Source organism: Eumetopias jubatus, unplaced genomic scaffold (assembly GCF_037043125.1).
Source record: "Eumetopias jubatus isolate StellerSeaLion01/CBP00866 unplaced genomic scaffold, mEumJub1_p1.0 scaffold_1, whole genome shotgun sequence".
Taxonomy (NCBI): Eukaryota; Metazoa; Chordata; class Mammalia; order Carnivora; family Otariidae; genus Eumetopias; species Eumetopias jubatus.
The window spans coordinates 102,430,392-102,446,840 of NW_028274807.1; the positions used below are offsets into that span (position 1 = coordinate 102,430,392).

At 38.8% G+C, this 16,449-nt stretch overlaps 2 protein-coding genes across 6 annotated transcripts in view; one reads left to right on the forward strand and one right to left on the reverse strand.

The window, feature by feature from the left end:
• The window catches only part of IFT80 (intraflagellar transport 80), a 123,336-nt gene extending 111,691 nt beyond the window's left edge, over positions 1-11,645 (forward strand). For all 3 annotated transcript variants that reach the window (XM_088025619.1, XM_088025620.1, XM_088025621.1), the window contains 2 exons: positions 2,419-2,542; positions 10,127-11,645. In XM_088025619.1, the coding sequence (XP_087881745.1) occupies positions 2,419-2,542; positions 10,127-10,237 (235 nt within the window). In that variant the 3' untranslated portion in view covers positions 10,238-11,645. The remainder of the gene's footprint in view (positions 1-2,418; positions 2,543-10,126) is intronic.
• Positions 1-16,449, reverse strand: part of CUNH3orf80 (chromosome unknown C3orf80 homolog) — a 56,142-nt gene that overhangs the window by 21,367 nt on the left and 18,326 nt on the right. The window lies entirely within an intron of this gene.

Sequence of the window (16,449 nt, forward strand, 5' to 3'; positions counted from 1 at the left end):
TTTATTCCAGCCACATAATCTAATGTCACATTTGTTTGGTTGCCAAATAACCATTTTAAAGCTAGAGACATGCTGTTCCCATAACCCTTATATAATTTGGAATGAATTCCCTCCTCTGTGATAAAGAAACATTTTTTACCCAGTGTATGCTTTTAGAGAACATTTAAAATAGCACATATAATTTGAATGTTTACCTTTAGCTATTGCTCTTCAATCAGATAATACATATTTTATAATAATAATGACTATCATATAGCTAATACTTAGCATCTAGTATCTAAATGCAGTATTAGACATCATATTCTATCCTTTCTACATAATTAAATGTACTGATGTTCCATAACAAATTATCTCTTTGGAGATAATTTTCTTTCTGAAAAGTCCTAACCCAGAATAGATGCTTATGTATTCCCCACTTGGAATACTTCTGGTTTTGCACAACAAGAATTCCTTCCCCAGTTGTGTTCAGTCATAAAAAAGGAACAGGAAGTGGCATATTTCAGGTACGAAAGGGCTGGTTCACCAGAGTCTCCACTCACACAACCACACTGGAGTCAGAGCCTTAAGGATATATAGAGGGTGATATGGGACAGGATTAGAAAGATTAAAGCCCCCATCTTTACTTCTGTTTCTCATTTTTTGAGGCTCTGTGAGTTGGTTTTTGCCTTCTTGCATTTCACTTTTGTTCCTCTATGTTGCAGTACTTCTACATTCTTTTCTATGTATCCTCTTTTTCTCTGAAAGACTTAAAGTCATAGAGGAATGAGGGAACTTTGTGAGGAGTTTGTGATGGGTAGCAAATACTGATCCTTGGAGTTAGCCATATGGTTTATGTAAATATATTTTTATAAGAAATCATTGTATTGAATTTCGGCATTATCATTTGTATTACCCATGACTTATATTCGTAATTTTTATATTAAGTCTTTAATATTTCTCTCAGTTGTCTACCAATTGTCAATTAATGCACAGGGCATATCTAAAATACTTTTTAGAGTGACTATTTAGGGCAAACCAAAGCATACTAAGAATGAAACAGATTTTCCTACTGAAGGGTCACATGTTCCAAAAAATCTAGTCAGTAGTCAGTATTGTCTAAAAGAATTGATTTACAATAGTTGGCGCTGATAAATAAATCATGACTGGCCTATTCAGAAGTCATATGTCATATTAGAAAGCAAGGGAACTTGAAAAAGAATGTGCTTTGACATCATACTTAAACACAAGATTACAGCGCACCCGGGTGGCTCAGTTGGTTGAGCATTTGCCTTCGGCTCAGGTCATGATTCTGGAGTCCCGGTTCTAGGCCCACATTGGGCTCCCTGCTCAGTGGGAGTCTCCTTCTCCCTCTGACCCTCCTCCCATTCGTGCTCTCTCTCACTCACTCTGTCTCTCGCTAATAAATAAAATATTTTAAAAAAAGATTACCGTGAACAGTGTAGGAGAGCTATACTGTACTGGATTGTTTCTGATTCAACTAATATGAGTTATGCACAGAATCATGAGCTGAGATTCTGTCCAAAACCTACATACACAAATAGGCTAAGAACTGAGGATTAATCTTTTCATTTCCCTCCAAATTATCAATATATAGATTGTATGTCTTTGCTATTATACCACTGATTTCAGCAATTCATTTAGTTTTTGCCTGCTATTTAAATAAAATATTACCTTAAAAATAACTTGGTTATATTGATATATATTAATTGGATTATAAAGTTTAAATGACTATTAACTTTTTCTAAGAATCAAATGGCAAAAGGCATTTTGTCAGATTTTTATTATCTACAAATTTTAGTTTTATATTTTAAATTTGCTGTATTATAACATAAAGGATATCAGTATTTAATTGAATATTGAGCAGAATAAACTTAGACTTTAGATAAATAAATTCTAGAACAGAATAAATTATAGACTAAAAAAAATGGTCAAGATAGTTAAGCCACTTACATAGGGGGTAAGTTCATTCACTTGAATTTTATTATGATTTCAATGAATTTTTCAGTGAACATTGACCATACATATACTCTGGAGTACTCACCAAAGAGAAATGAAACCCAGATTTCCCTTCAATAAGTATAGGTTATGGAAGAGACAGACTCATAAATAATAATTATACTGTAAGCAGTGCTGTAGGAGTAATAGTATGCGTAAAATGTTAGGGAACACAGATAAGAAAGTGGTCATTTATTTCTACAAAGGAAGTTGGTCAGGGAGAAGAGATCATGTTTCATCTGAACCCTGAAGTATAAGTAGGAATTTGCAAGCTGGGTGAGGTAGGGAATGGTGTTCCATATTGAGGGATAAGTGGGGAGGGACCAACACAGACCATTTGTCCCACTCTCTTTTCCCAAAATTCTGCTGTGTATAGAGGCTAATACAATCAGTGCTGATAATCTGTTTTGTTTCTCATTATAGGGCACTTGAATTGGCTGTAAAATACAAAACACATGTTGATACAGTTCTTGCTTACCGTCAAAAGTTTTTGGAGACATTTGGTAAACAGGAAACTAATAAACGATACTTGCAGTATGCAGAAGGTGTAAGTATTATACAGTATTTTATGATAATGTATATGCTTTATAAGAATATATATTTATCTTAATAAGACAAAATTGGAATAATTCATACCACAATCTCCAAAAAATAACTTTTTGCCTTATGATATTATGTCTTATTTTGACTATCTAATTATATTACTGATTTTTTTCTGGAATCTTAAAGCCATGTGTTTTTTTGTGTTTTTTTTTTTTTTAAGATTTTATTTATTTATTTGAGAGAGAGTGAGAAAGACAGAGCACAAGCAGGGGGAGGGGCAGAGGGAGAAGCAGACTCCCCGCTGAGCAGGGAGCCAGCGGTAGGGCTTGATCCCAGGACTCCAGGATCATGACCTAAGCTGAAGGCAGACGCTTAACCAATTGAGCCACCCAGGCGCTCCTTAAAGCCATATTTTAACTCAAGTCTGTTTTCATTATATTTAATTTGTGTTAAAGTTGGATGCTAACTGATATTTTTATATAAACAATATAAATGGCTGGGATAAAGGTTTCTAACTCCTGAATTTTGTCTTCCACCAGCTGCCCACTCTGCTCCAAGGGAAATACATAAACACATAGGGCATTGGCCAGAAAATGGATACTTTGTCACTTTGCAAAATTCTAGGGAGCTAGTTTGCACCTGGAGAAGGGCCTAGACCAGGGAGACTTCACTGCCTAGAACCAAAGAAGGCTAAACCTTTGCCTTTCAAATCCCTACCAGAATCTCAGGTTTCATCACTATAATTAGAAGAAAGTCATTCCAGTATATACCAGCCCACAAGGAGAGGTGGAGCAGTTTGCTCAAGTGCCTAGAGCAGGACTGTCATTAGCCACCTGCTTAGATCCACCTAGGCTCAGACTACAGAAATAAATAGTTCATCTCTAGCCATGGAGACTCAAGAGCCTTGTAATCCCAAGACAGGGGCAACCTTGCTCCAAATTCTGTGAAACAGTTGATTTTCTTAGCCTTTTATTCATTCATTTATTCAAAAAAATGTTTATGAGTGCTCACTCTGGGCTAGGTACTATGCTGGATGCTGAGTCAGATATGACTTCTGTTTTTGTGGAGCTTGTACATGATGTGGGAATGTTGCTTCTTGGAGACAGAATAAAATGGAATGTTCTGACCTGTCCTAAAGAGCAGGGTAAATTAGATGAATCCTGGGAAGAAGAATAAAGGTAGGGAGAAGGTACCTACAATTTCTACTAAAGCCAACATCATCCATTTGCCATATGACTTGAGAAACTCAGTCTTTTCCCTCTTATATAGGTTAAAACACAGCTCTTCCCTACTATGAGTCATTCACCTGTGAGTCTCCTTTACTATTCACACAGAACACTTCACTTCTGGTCACCTAATGTGTGGAGGTTTTTTCCCATGCTGACAAGCAATTCTCCAACACCAGCTGGGTGTCCTACAATTTAACTCAACTCTGACACTATCTGTCTGGAGATAGCATCAGATTCCACAGGTAAAAGGCTCAGTCCCACAAGATTGCACCCCACCACCATCAGATGCCGGTTGCAAGCCCAGGTTATCATCTGTGCTTCTGACTGACCAGTTATAGATCAGAGATCCCAGTAACCCCTGCCTTAGGTTTCAGATGCCAGTCACAAGTCCAGGTTGTTAGCTGTACTTCTTATTGACTGGCTATAAATCAGAGGTCCCATGTCCCCTTTGTTTAATTTGCTAGAGTAGCTCACAGAACTAAGGGAAACATTTATTTAAAACATAAGTTTATTAAAGGATACAGATGAACAACCAGATGAAAAGATACTTAGAGCAAGGTTTGGGAAGGCCCTAACCTCAGGAGCTCCTGTCTCTTTGGAGTTGGGGTGTGTCACCCTCCCAGTGTGGATGTGTTCACTAACCCGGAATCTCTTTGAAACCTGTACTTTGGAATTTTATGGAGGCTTCATCACATAGATGTGATAGATCATTAACTCCATTTTCAGCACTTCTTTCTCAAGAGGTTGAGGGGCAGGACTGAAAATTCCTAGCTTCTAATCATGGCTTGGTCTTTCTGGTGACCAGCCGTCATGCAGGAGCCATTCAAGGACTCATCTGGAGTTGTCTCTCTCTCTCTTTTTTTTTTTAAGATTTTATTCATTTATTTAAGAGAAAGAGAGAGAGAGAGTGAGAGAAAGGGAGAGAGCGCAAGCAGTGGGGGGAGGGGCAGAGGGAGAAGCAGACTCCCAAGGAGCAGTCTTGGGTGCGGTCCTTGATCCCAGAACCCCAGGATCCTGACCTGAGCCAAAGGCAGACGCTTAAATAACTGAGCCACCCAGGCGCCCAGAAAGGGGTGTATTTTATAGATGTGCCACAGACTTTTTGTTTCATTTGGAACTTCAGTACTGAAAATGAATCTTCTGAGAGTTTGGGCTATGAGAGCTTACTCTACTATTGGGACAAATTCAGGGTCCCTGGGACCTCTGAGGACTACACTCTAATTCACAGAATATAACAGTAGCCACCACCACTACAGTGCTAAGCAGCCCAGAGAATCACCGATCACTTGATCTTTTTATCATAGTTTTGAAAATATATTAAAACTGAGCACCCACGTTAAATTTACTTTATTGCATAATTTTTAAGCAGATTCATCCTACTCTGTTTTTCTTCATTATCCTTGCCATCAATATTTTTTTCAGTATTTTCACATTAGGTGCTTTTGAGGACATAGAAAATATAATTCTTACCTTCAAATTTATAATTATTATAATTTATATTATAAATATAGCATTATAATGAAAATTATATTTTAGAGAGCAAAAACTTAACCTTTTTATCTTCTTTCTTATTATCTATGTATTCAACTGTTACCAAAATGTAATACATCAATCACAAGAGTAGCAGAAATCTTCAAAATGAGATAACTAGAACAACATGACTTTTTGTTATTTTGAGGGTTTTTTTTTTTTTAACCCTGAAACTATGTAGGTTACCTTGATTCCCCATGGTCCTACATTCTAGTATCCTCCTTTTTTTCTTCATTAATGTAATTTGGAAGCTACCTAGAAATTACAAAGTAGTATTTTAAGATGAAAATTATTTTTAAAAATTTCCCACTATTTATCTAAGCCAAAATTTTGATTATATAAACTTTTTAGTTGAGAATTAAGAGTTAAATAGAGATCATTTTTAAAAAACTGAGAAATTAGGGGTGCCTGGGTGGCTCATTCAGTTGAGCATCTGACTCTTGGTTTCAGCTCAGGTCCTGATCTCAGGGTCATAAGATCGAGCCCCACAACAGGCTCCTCACTGAACATGGAACCTGCTTGAGATTCTTTCTCTCCCTCTCCCCCTCCCCACTCTCAGTTTCTCTCTCTCTCACACACACACACAAATAAATAAATCTTTTTTAAAAAACTGAGAAATTTGTTCTGGATATGTGGTGAATTCTGGTGGGCTCACAATGCATAATGTGAAACCTTATAAGTGAAAAGTTTCATAGACATTTGTCTTTATGAGCCCTGAAATGTTATTTGGGCATTTCTAGTTTAAAATATGGAAACCTGGGATTTATACAAGATCGACTGTCTTCTAAGACCCCAACTAGAGTCATTATACCTGGTCTACAATAGTGTTCAGTAAATATTTGTAAAATAATTTGCAATTCTGGCAAATAAAATTCACTCTACCGAATATATTCTGTACAAGAAGAAAAGTAGAAAAACCAGGAAATGTTTAAAACATTATTCCAGGAGAGAGAAAACAGTGGAAATACAAACAAACCAACAGCTTGGGAGCAGAATTTCAGAAAGTATAGAATTTTGAAGAAGAGCCAATACTGTAGTTCAGACAAGCCACTTTAGGCATAGCTACTACTTAAGCTCTTTTGCAGGTTTTAAGGCCTTATAATATTATGAGGTCCTGAGACACAAAACCTAAGAGAAATTGTTAGGTGATAGCTCATCTGCTGGGTAGTTACCTTTTATTCATTCAATATTTATTGAGCACTTTTGGCAGACAATGTACACCCCTTGCTACTTTGAATATAAAAGTAAACATGGCAGACACTGACCAGGTAGGAGATTACTATAATAGTTCCACCAGGAGATGGAAAGGGTAAGATTAATGTAAGAAAAAAATCAGTTGTAAAATCAAGAGAACATTGTGCTTGGGGGTGGGAGGAAGGGTGGTTAAGTTGGCTAGGCAAGACATTTGAGAACAACTTCAACATTTCTAGTGTGAGTGACAGTAGATGGGGAGGGATACCATTAATCTAGATAAGGAACATGAGAATATACAAGTTTTAGACCTTTTGAGTTTGAATACGTGAAAATATACATTTTTTTGTTTGAAGTCCCTGTGGGGTGTCCAGATGGAGATATCTAATGGGCAATTGGAAATATAATTGTGAACCTTGAAGGAGTAATCAGGACATGATAAATAAATTTATGGTCATGACCCATGTAGGCATAGTTGAAGCTATGTGAGTTGGTATGATCTCCTAGGAAAAGTATAAAAAAGTTGTGGTTGGAACGCTGGTGAATACTAACAGTTAAGAGGTTGTCTAGGGAAAAGATACAGGAGAAAAAAAGACTGGGAAGAACATTTAGAAAGGAGAGCAAATCAGAAGAGAATGGTATACAGTCTGAGAGATTTCTCAAAGAGCTGTGGTCAACAAGGTCCAGGGAATGCTTCTACATCAGGATCTTTTTCTTCCTTTTGTCATTATGCTCTTCCCCAGATATACCCATGGACTCACTTGTCTCTTGTAGGTCTTCACATCGGCTTCTCAGGGAGGCCTTTTCTTACCATTCTATTTGAAACACAATACCCATCCCCCCCAACTCCACCCCTAGCATTCACTGTTTCCCTTCCCTGTTTTCAGAACTCTTACCACTTCTCACATTTTATATATTTTTATATCTTCCACTGTTATCTTTGCTTATCTTTCTATGAAGCCTGTGATTTTTATCTTTTTGTTCACTGCTGAATCCTTGCACCTAGAACAATCCTTGGCGTATAGTAAACACTAAATATTTGTTGAAGGAGTCATTGAATCATATGTGGGATGAAGAATAAAAATACTTGATGGTGGCATTAGTGAAAAGTTTATGCAGTGTAGTAGGAACACAGTCACATTACAGTGCTCTGGGGAGAAAATGAGAATCAGGAATGAGAAGAAGAGTGAGGGTGGTAGTTTGCAGGGAGACAGAATTGAGGGGGAAGGATGATAAGGAGCAGCCAGTGAAGAGGAGGAAATTGAATGTGTGATAACTGAAGGCAGATGTCCCGGCGGAGTGGAAGAAGATGGGACTGGGGACATATGTGAAGAGGTTGGCCTGAGACAGAAGGGAAAGAGCCAGAGATGGATACAAATGTAGGTAGGTTTGTGTGAAGAAGGAAACTAGGTGAATTCGTGTCTGATGGCCTCTGTATTCTCTGTAAAGAGGAAGCTGATTTTCAGCCAAGAGTAAGAGAGATAGAGGATGGGAAGCCATTTGGTATGCTTTTGAAATTGCTTCTATGTGAATAAGAAGAATTTACCAGGGACTAGAATAAGAAGTGCCAAATAGTACTGACACTCCCTATAATAGAAAAAGATGTGTCTTCGTGTAGAAGTCAGTCACTTGAAAGCTGTCATGAGTGCATCCTTATCTAAAACCCACTAGTAAAAATATTCTAAGAACTAAATTATCAGTAGAACACTATTCTAAAACTGGATTAATGCCAGAGTGAAAGTGAAACGTTTATTTTCAATAGGATAGCTATCAACTGACACCCTCATCTGTACTATAACAAGTGACTAATATAGATGTCATCAATTTGCTTGATGGACTTCTGGTGCAACAGAGCAAGAGTTGTGTAGGGCACGGTTGATATATGGTTTTATTGTGATGGATCTGAGAAACGTATGTAGGTCAGTCTAAGGCTGGAAGAAGGCCAAGGCATTAATCAAGTTTTGTTTTTCTTTTTGCAAGTGTTTTGTTAGACTTAGAAACGAGTGTTTTGCCATTTAAAAATATCAAGTTCTGGCCTGATTGAAAAATGCGTCTTTCAAATTATCTAACATTTGTTCTGCCTTTCAATGAGCTGTCACTTGCATCTTACCACAGACATTCATCTTCTATGAGTAAGAGGGATTCTTTTAATTCATCTATTTTACATATTATAGGCAAGTATATAGAATTATCTTTTTAAAAAAGTGACCAAAATATCCACAAATTACTGTACAGAAATTTAGTTGAAGGATATTGGAATAAAAAAGAACCACATACTTAATTCCATCAACTTTCAGCACAAAATAAAAGAGGCATGGGGGCGCCTGGGTGGCTCAGTTAAGCTCTGACTCTTGATTTCAGCTCAGGTCATGATCTCAAGGTGTGGGATGGGCCTGCTTCTAGCTCCATACTCAGCGGGGAGTCTGTTTGAGATCCTCTCTCTCCCTCTGCCTTTGCCCTGCCCCCCGCCCCCCCCCCCCCCGTGCGCGCTCTCTCTCTCTCAAATAAATCTTAAAAAAAAAAAGAGGCATGAAGTCCTGATAAGGTTAAATTAATCTACCAGTTACTTGAAAGAAATCTGCTCAGGCAGATTTGTAGTACCTCAGTCTGGATTAATACTTAACTTCACTCAGCTCCCCTATATGGTGGTGGAAACCAATTCACTTTTTGCTCAGTCTCAGGAGTTTGGATTTATTTTATTGTAAATCAGAGTTAGTTTAATCTAGGCCCCAAATTTTTCTGTGTCTTTCCTGAGAGAACACACATTCCTAAAGTAGTGATCTCCAAACTTTTTTAAACAATAGAATGCTTTTTCCTAAAGAAATTGTTCATAGAACTCAGAGCAGAGTCCATTGCTAGCACCTAGTGTAATGAGCTTAGGGGAAAGGCAGGGCAGGGGGCACTGCATCATGGATCAAAGGGAAGGAACAGGGGTGCCTGGCTGACTCTTGATCTCCCAGTTGTGAGCTTGAGCCCCATGTTGGGCACAGAGATCTAAAAAAAAAAAAAAAAAGGAAACAAGAATGGTACCAGTTTTTGTGATTATTTTTGTGTGTCACCCAGCCTTGCTTACTCACTGCACTTCCTTTAATATCTTTTTGTCATTGTCTAAACCATCCCAATGTCTATATTACTTTAAAAGTTATTGCAAAGCAGCCAGTTTTTCAGAGTATGCTCAGGAGAAGCAAATGCTCCTATATCCTTACTCAGAGCTAGGCTTCTACTGGAAACCTCAGTATATAAGAGGTGAGGCGCTAACCCATTTGAAACATGGCCTCATGGCGAGGACCCTGTCCATTTTCCCCCTTGTTTCACCTTTTCCCCTGGCCCTGAGGCACCTGTGCAGAATCTTAAGACTCCATGGGACTCTTTTGATGTACCTTTTATAAATAGATACAACTAGATTTTGGTCTTTTGAATCATAATGAGAGTCTTTGCTTTTTATTGTGGTAATTGTTCCGTTTGGTCTTATTCTTAAAGGTATTTTTTTAGCATTATTTCATAACCTGTCTTTCATGCTCTCTTTTTCACTAGTGATTTAGAAGCCATCATTCTATTTTTCTTTGCTCTTGGTTACCTTGAATTAAGCAAAATATGGTATAAAATATAAGTATGTTTCTTCTTTTCTTCTTTTGCAGCTCCAAATAGATTGGGAGAAAATCAGAGCCAAAATTGAGATGGAAATTACTAAAGAACGAGAGCGATCATCAACCAGCCAGTCCAGCAAGAATATAGGTCTGAGGCACTAAATTTCTTGCTTACCTCGAAGAATTTTTACCTTTTGAAACTAATTCTGATTAATCAAGGATGAGCATATTTTCAATGCTAAAAAAAGGCAGACTCTTTAAGTATAAGCACTTGCTGTGTATTTAATACTAAAAGTACATTCAGAAAGACTAATAACAAAATAATTGACATAATTTCATCTTTTATATATTTTAGTCCAATAATTAGCAAAATATTCCTATGTTTATGACACACCTATGTAGTATTGCTAACATTCCAATTTTTTGTCCATTATTTTATCCCTGAATCTTCAGCATGAACAAATATTAATTCTGATAATAAAACATTGGACTCTTTAAAATGTATGTTATCGTTAATTTTTATTCAACCTCTAAATTGTAAGATGTTCCAAAAGTTTATTTATATAAGAAAAATACATGAGGGTAGATTTATGAAAATGTGTATATATATATGTATGTGTGTGTACATAGATATATATATACTTATACATCAATGTTCATAGCAGGATTATTCACAGTAGCAAAAACATGGACAAAAAAGATGTCTATCAACAGATGAATGGATAAACAAAATGTGGTATAGACATACAGTGGAATATTATTCAGCCTTTAAAAGGAAGGAAATTCTGACACGTGCTACAACATGGATGAACCTTGAAAATATTGTGCTAAGTGAAATAAACCAGACTATTGTATGACCCCACTTATATGAGGTGCCTACAATAGGGAAGTTCATTGAGACAGAAGAAATAGTGGTTGCCAGGCACTGGAGGGGAGGTGGAAATGGGGCATTATTGTTTAATGAGTACAGAATTCCTGTTTGGGATGAATAAGTTCTGGAAATGGACAGTGGTGATGGTTGCACAGCATTGTGAATATACGTAATGCCACTGAATCGTACACTTAAAAATGGTTAAAGTGGTAAATTTTGTTATATATATATATATATCTTATCATTTTTTAGAAATATATCTAGGATGGACAAGAAATATTTTCCTCATTCCTCTCCTGACTTGAGAATGTTCAGGTGTTAGGTCCTGGAGTCTGTATTTGTGAAAATCTTAAATAATAAACCTTTTTGACTACCTTAATTCAGTATGTCCTAAAATTATTGCCACAAAAGCTTTTGAACATTAACACAAATACTCCTTAGAAAATCCTCCATGAAGTAAATTTTGGAAAGGTAGATTATGGACTGGGTGTATGCGTATATATTGGAAAGTGATTACCTCTCTCACTCCAATTTTAATGAATATATCTAGATTTCTTTTATGAAAATGTTTCTGTCTTTTTAATGTATTTCTTTTCTTTTTTGGAATGTTGAAATATTCTGTTCTTCATCCAGATGCTGGGTGTAAGAGTGAGTTCAGTTTGTGAAATATGATTGAGCAGTTTACTTATAAGTTATATTTATTTGTATGTTTTACATTATGTTATATTCCAATTAAAAGTTTAAAAAGAAAAATGGTTAAAAGGGTAAATTTTATATTTATTTTACTACAATTTAAAAAGTTAAAAAAATATTTCTGCATTCTGACAATTCTGATACCAACAAGGTGTTCTACAGTTCAGCTCTGATCCTACCCGGAGTTGGTGTCAGGTCCCATGAACTAGGGGACAGGACCCCCAACCAGTCGCTAGCCCCATGCGGGGGACTCCAAGATAGCCACACTTGTGACTTGGCTGCAGATTTGGGGATTCCTACCATGCCCCCGTTAGGTTTGATAGTTCACTAGAATGACTCACTGAGCTCACTGAAATGCTTTACTACAACTACAGTTTCATTATAAACGATACAACTCAGGAGCAGCCAAGTAGAAGAGATGCTAGAGCAAGGTCCAGGAGAAAGGAGAGGTCTGGGGGGAAAGCGGGGTGGTACAGAGCTTCCATGCGCTCTCTTCACGGAATCCAGGACTGTCATTCTCCCCGCACATTGATGTGCTCACCAACCGGGAAGCTCTCATAGGCCTTGCTGTCCTGAATTATTTTTTATCAGAGTGTTATTACATGGGTATAATTGATTAAATCACTGGCCATGTGATTGAACTCCTCCTCTCCCTGGAGGTCAGGTTGGCTGAGCCCTCCAACCATGTGGTTATTCTGATGACCAGTCCTCCTACTGAAGCTGTCTAACCACCATCACTCACACACAGACACACACACACACACACACACACACACACACACACACACACACACACACACACAGTCACCTCATTAGCACAACAAAGATACTCCTATCATTAAGGAAATTCAAAGGGTTTTGGAAGCTCTGTACCAGACACCTCCTATACACCTCATCTCAAACCGGATATATTCATTATGTCACAGGTTATCCCCTGGTCTTTGACCATGGGATCTTTTATGGCAAGATACATAACTGACTGAGCATAAAAGATACAGCAACATTTAGAAGAGTCAATGTGGGTTAAGGATAGGAAGCCATTAATCAATTTCCCAATACATTTGATTATCAATATCAGTATTATCTTTTCAACAATGCCAGTGTGTAATAGCATATCACATTATCATAGACATAACCTGAAAAATAAGAGTCAAAAGATATTGGCACATTACTAGAATCGCATCCAGTCTATAATAATTAGTCCAATCATCATCATATCCTAGGACCAGAATGTCTCTCAGAGTGAGGGCACTTAGGGTTGCAGGCTTCCTTCCTTTAATCTTGTCAAGTTCCAAAAGCAGGAGTGGTCTCAACTTCACACTTTCAGGCATCTGGTATAATTGAGCTAAAGGACAATTTCATCTCTTGCTCTGAGCTTCTTTCCAAGCATTAATATTGGAATTTTCTCATTGCATAACAAATTTATTCATTCCTTTATTTTTAGCCACTATTCCTCCTCTCCATTTATATCCAAATCTTTTCACCTTTGGAAGGTACCTTAGGTTCAGCCACTGTGCTGGTCTAGATTGCAAGCAATGATACAAGTCTAGCAAGTGCCTCCCCCTTAGTCTACTCCCATTCATGTAGGGTAGGGTTATACAGGCACAGACCTAGTGGGCTATTTCCACCCATAGGCAATATAGTTTATTCATTGTTAGCCCCAAAAATTGCCAGATAGAGTGAAAGCACAGCCCACCCATTAGGCCCTTAGGAATTCTGACAAATATTTTAAAACAGTTTGTTGCTTAGGAATCATTCCTTCTTCAAGCACTATAGTTGCAGCCGTGGCCCACGGACCATGGCACCAGGCAGGAAAAAGAAAGTTAAGGTGATGTGGGAAAGGAAAAAAAAGTATAGTTGTTGTACCAGCATCCTCCCCCACCCCTTGACCCCAGATCCAGAACAGTGGGAACACTCCCCTAGCCCCTCATGTTGAGCGTGAGCACACACTCATGAAGGCATGTAAGCCAGCCCTTCTTGCCTCTATCCACCCCCCCCAACTATTTAGACAACCAATGTTTGATTGCCTGTTCTAATTCTTTATCAAAGTACTACCCCGAGGAAGATACAGTAGTCTCCCTTTATCTGCGGTGTTCATTTCCACAATTGGAAATTGTGGGCCACGGCTGCAACTATAGTGCTTGAAGAAGGAATGATTCCTAAGCAACAAACTGTTTTAAAATATTCGTCAGAATTCCTAAGGGCCTAATGGGTGGGCTGCGCTTTCACTCTATCTGGCAATTTTTGGGGCTAACAATGGATAAACTATATTGCCTATGGGTGGAAGTAGCCCATACTCATAGTCAACCATGGTCCAGTAACAGGTGTTCCTCCTTCTGACCTACTGTCAGAAGGTCAATAGTAGGGCGCCTGGGTGGCTCAGTTGGTTAAGCGACTGCCTTCGGCTGAGGTCATGATCCTGGAGTCCCTGGATCGAGTCCCGCATCGGGCTCTCTGCTCAGCAGTGAGTCTGCTTTTCCCTCTGACCCTCCCCTCTCTCATGCTCTCTATCTCATTCTCTCTCTCAAAGAAATAAATAAAATCTTTAAAAAAAAAAGGTCAGTAGTAGCCTAACACCGTGTCACAATGCCTACATCATTCACCTCACTTTTTCTCATCCCGTAGGCTTTTATCCTATCATCACAAGAAAGGTAAGTACAGCACAATAAGATATTTTGAGAGAGAGGGAGAGAGACAACATTCACATAACTTTTATTGTAGTATATTGTTATAATTGTTCTGTTTTATTAGTAATTATTATTAATCTCTTACCGTGCTTAATTTATAAATTAAATTTTATCATAGGTATGTATGTATGGGAAAGAATGTAGTATATTTAGAGTTTGGTACTACCTGCAGGTTCGGGTATGCACTGGGGGTCTTAGAACATATCCCCTGTGGACAAAGAGGACTACTGTATTTCTCTGCCATTGTTGGACATGATGGGCTGTAGAGTGTGTTCCTTGGTCTGAAGAAATGTGAATCAGTGGTCCAAATCAGTGTAACACCTTCTGCTCCGGTTCCTTGGTAGTTCTCTGAGCCTTTGTGTCTACCACCGGGTAAGAAAAGCTCAACCCAGAGTCAGTGTCTATTTCTGTCAGGACCCACTTGTAGCCCCCAGGCCTACAGGCATCAGTCGGACTTGCCAGCTATGTACAAGGACTCTCCCCCAGAGCATCTTCCCCATACCCATCTGCAGTCTCTAAATCTCTCTTGCTGGCAGACAGAACAGTTCCTGTTGGCATTTTGTGCCTCTGCGGGTGCAAAAAGAATATGTCTAGATTCAACCCCTCTCTGCATTGTTTCAGTCCACTCACTTCATTAACCCAGTGGCTACCTCAAGTGAGCACAGCTGGGTATCTGCTTGTCAATTCCAATCATCTTCTGATGCTGGAAGGGGGTTCTGATGGGCATTGACATGGCCTACTTGAATGCACCCTTCAGATTCCCATAGTGATTTCCATAGGGCCGTGCCCCAGAAGGGCACCCTTTTAATAGGCCAATCTTCCACTCCCCTTCTGCCTGACCATATGGCCCATTGGCCACTGCCTATGAGTAGGTCAAGATCCAGACAGAAGGGTAAACAGCATGCAGTGCAGCTCACCGAGCCAATTTTTTCCCTTTTTCAATCAGAGTGGTGGCCTTCCAAACCCAGTGTCGTGTGTTCATGTTGAAACTGCCATCCATAAGCCAAGCAGCTGTTTGTTGGTCTGTTGGGAGCTGTTTACAGGCACTGTCCAAATGATGCTAGAATCCTGCAGCTCCTCACAGGGTTCCAGAGTCATTCCTGGGGAAGACAGTCTACCTGCTCATGAATATGCTGTGTAACTCCGTGTGTTGCCCTGGTGGTGTGTTCCTGCACAAACCATTTCTGTTCTATTACAGAACTCTTCTTGGCACTGCCCTCCTCCTTAGAGCATTTCTCTGACATCACCCAAGACATCCTTACTTCATGTTTTTCAGTCAGAGGCAGTTTCAGCTAATGTCTGATAGCAAGCTAGTAATTGCTTCTCCAAATGGAAATTGTTTTGTCCAGAGTTCTAGTAGCTGTCACTGGGAGGTGCTCACAGACTTTTGTCATAAGCCCCAGTCTACACTCCACATGTGGCTATTGTGCAGATGTTTTGTCCAAACCAGCACTCTAGCCTCTGTTCTATATTGCATGGGCCTGAGCAATCTTATTCATTCCCATTTAGCATGTCTAATGACTATGGCTTGAAGGAAGGATTTACATGACTTCTATTTTACAGTGCTAGGTTATTTCCCCCAGTCAGACACACTATCCATTCCCATAATTCATTCAGGTAAGAGTCATAACCACTTCACATAAAGCTTGTTCAAATCTATCAGTTTTTGTCCTGTCACCTTAATCCCACCAACTCTTGGATTCCTCTGCCCTCTCTCCATCATTCTCCGGGCATGTCAATGTGGTTACTAGCCAGGAAGGTTCTCCCAGTCTCAATGTCCCAGGTTTTGTTGTGGTTGTTGTTGTGGTTTTAAATCAGAGTTTTATTACACAGGCACTCTTGATAAAATCACTGGCCTTGTGATTCATCTCTAGCCTTTGTCTTCTCCCTGGAGGCCGGGTGGCTGAAGGGTCTAGCCCTCTAATCACCTGGCTGCTTTTTCTATTAACTAGCACCCACCCTGGAGCTACTAAAGGCTCCTAGAGTAACTTTATTAGCATAACACACTCCCATCTCTCAAGAAATTCCAAGGGCTTTGGAAGCTCTGTGCCAAAAACCAGGGACAAAGACCAGAGATATTCTTTATTATATCACAATATCACTTTCACAGTCATACTGAATGT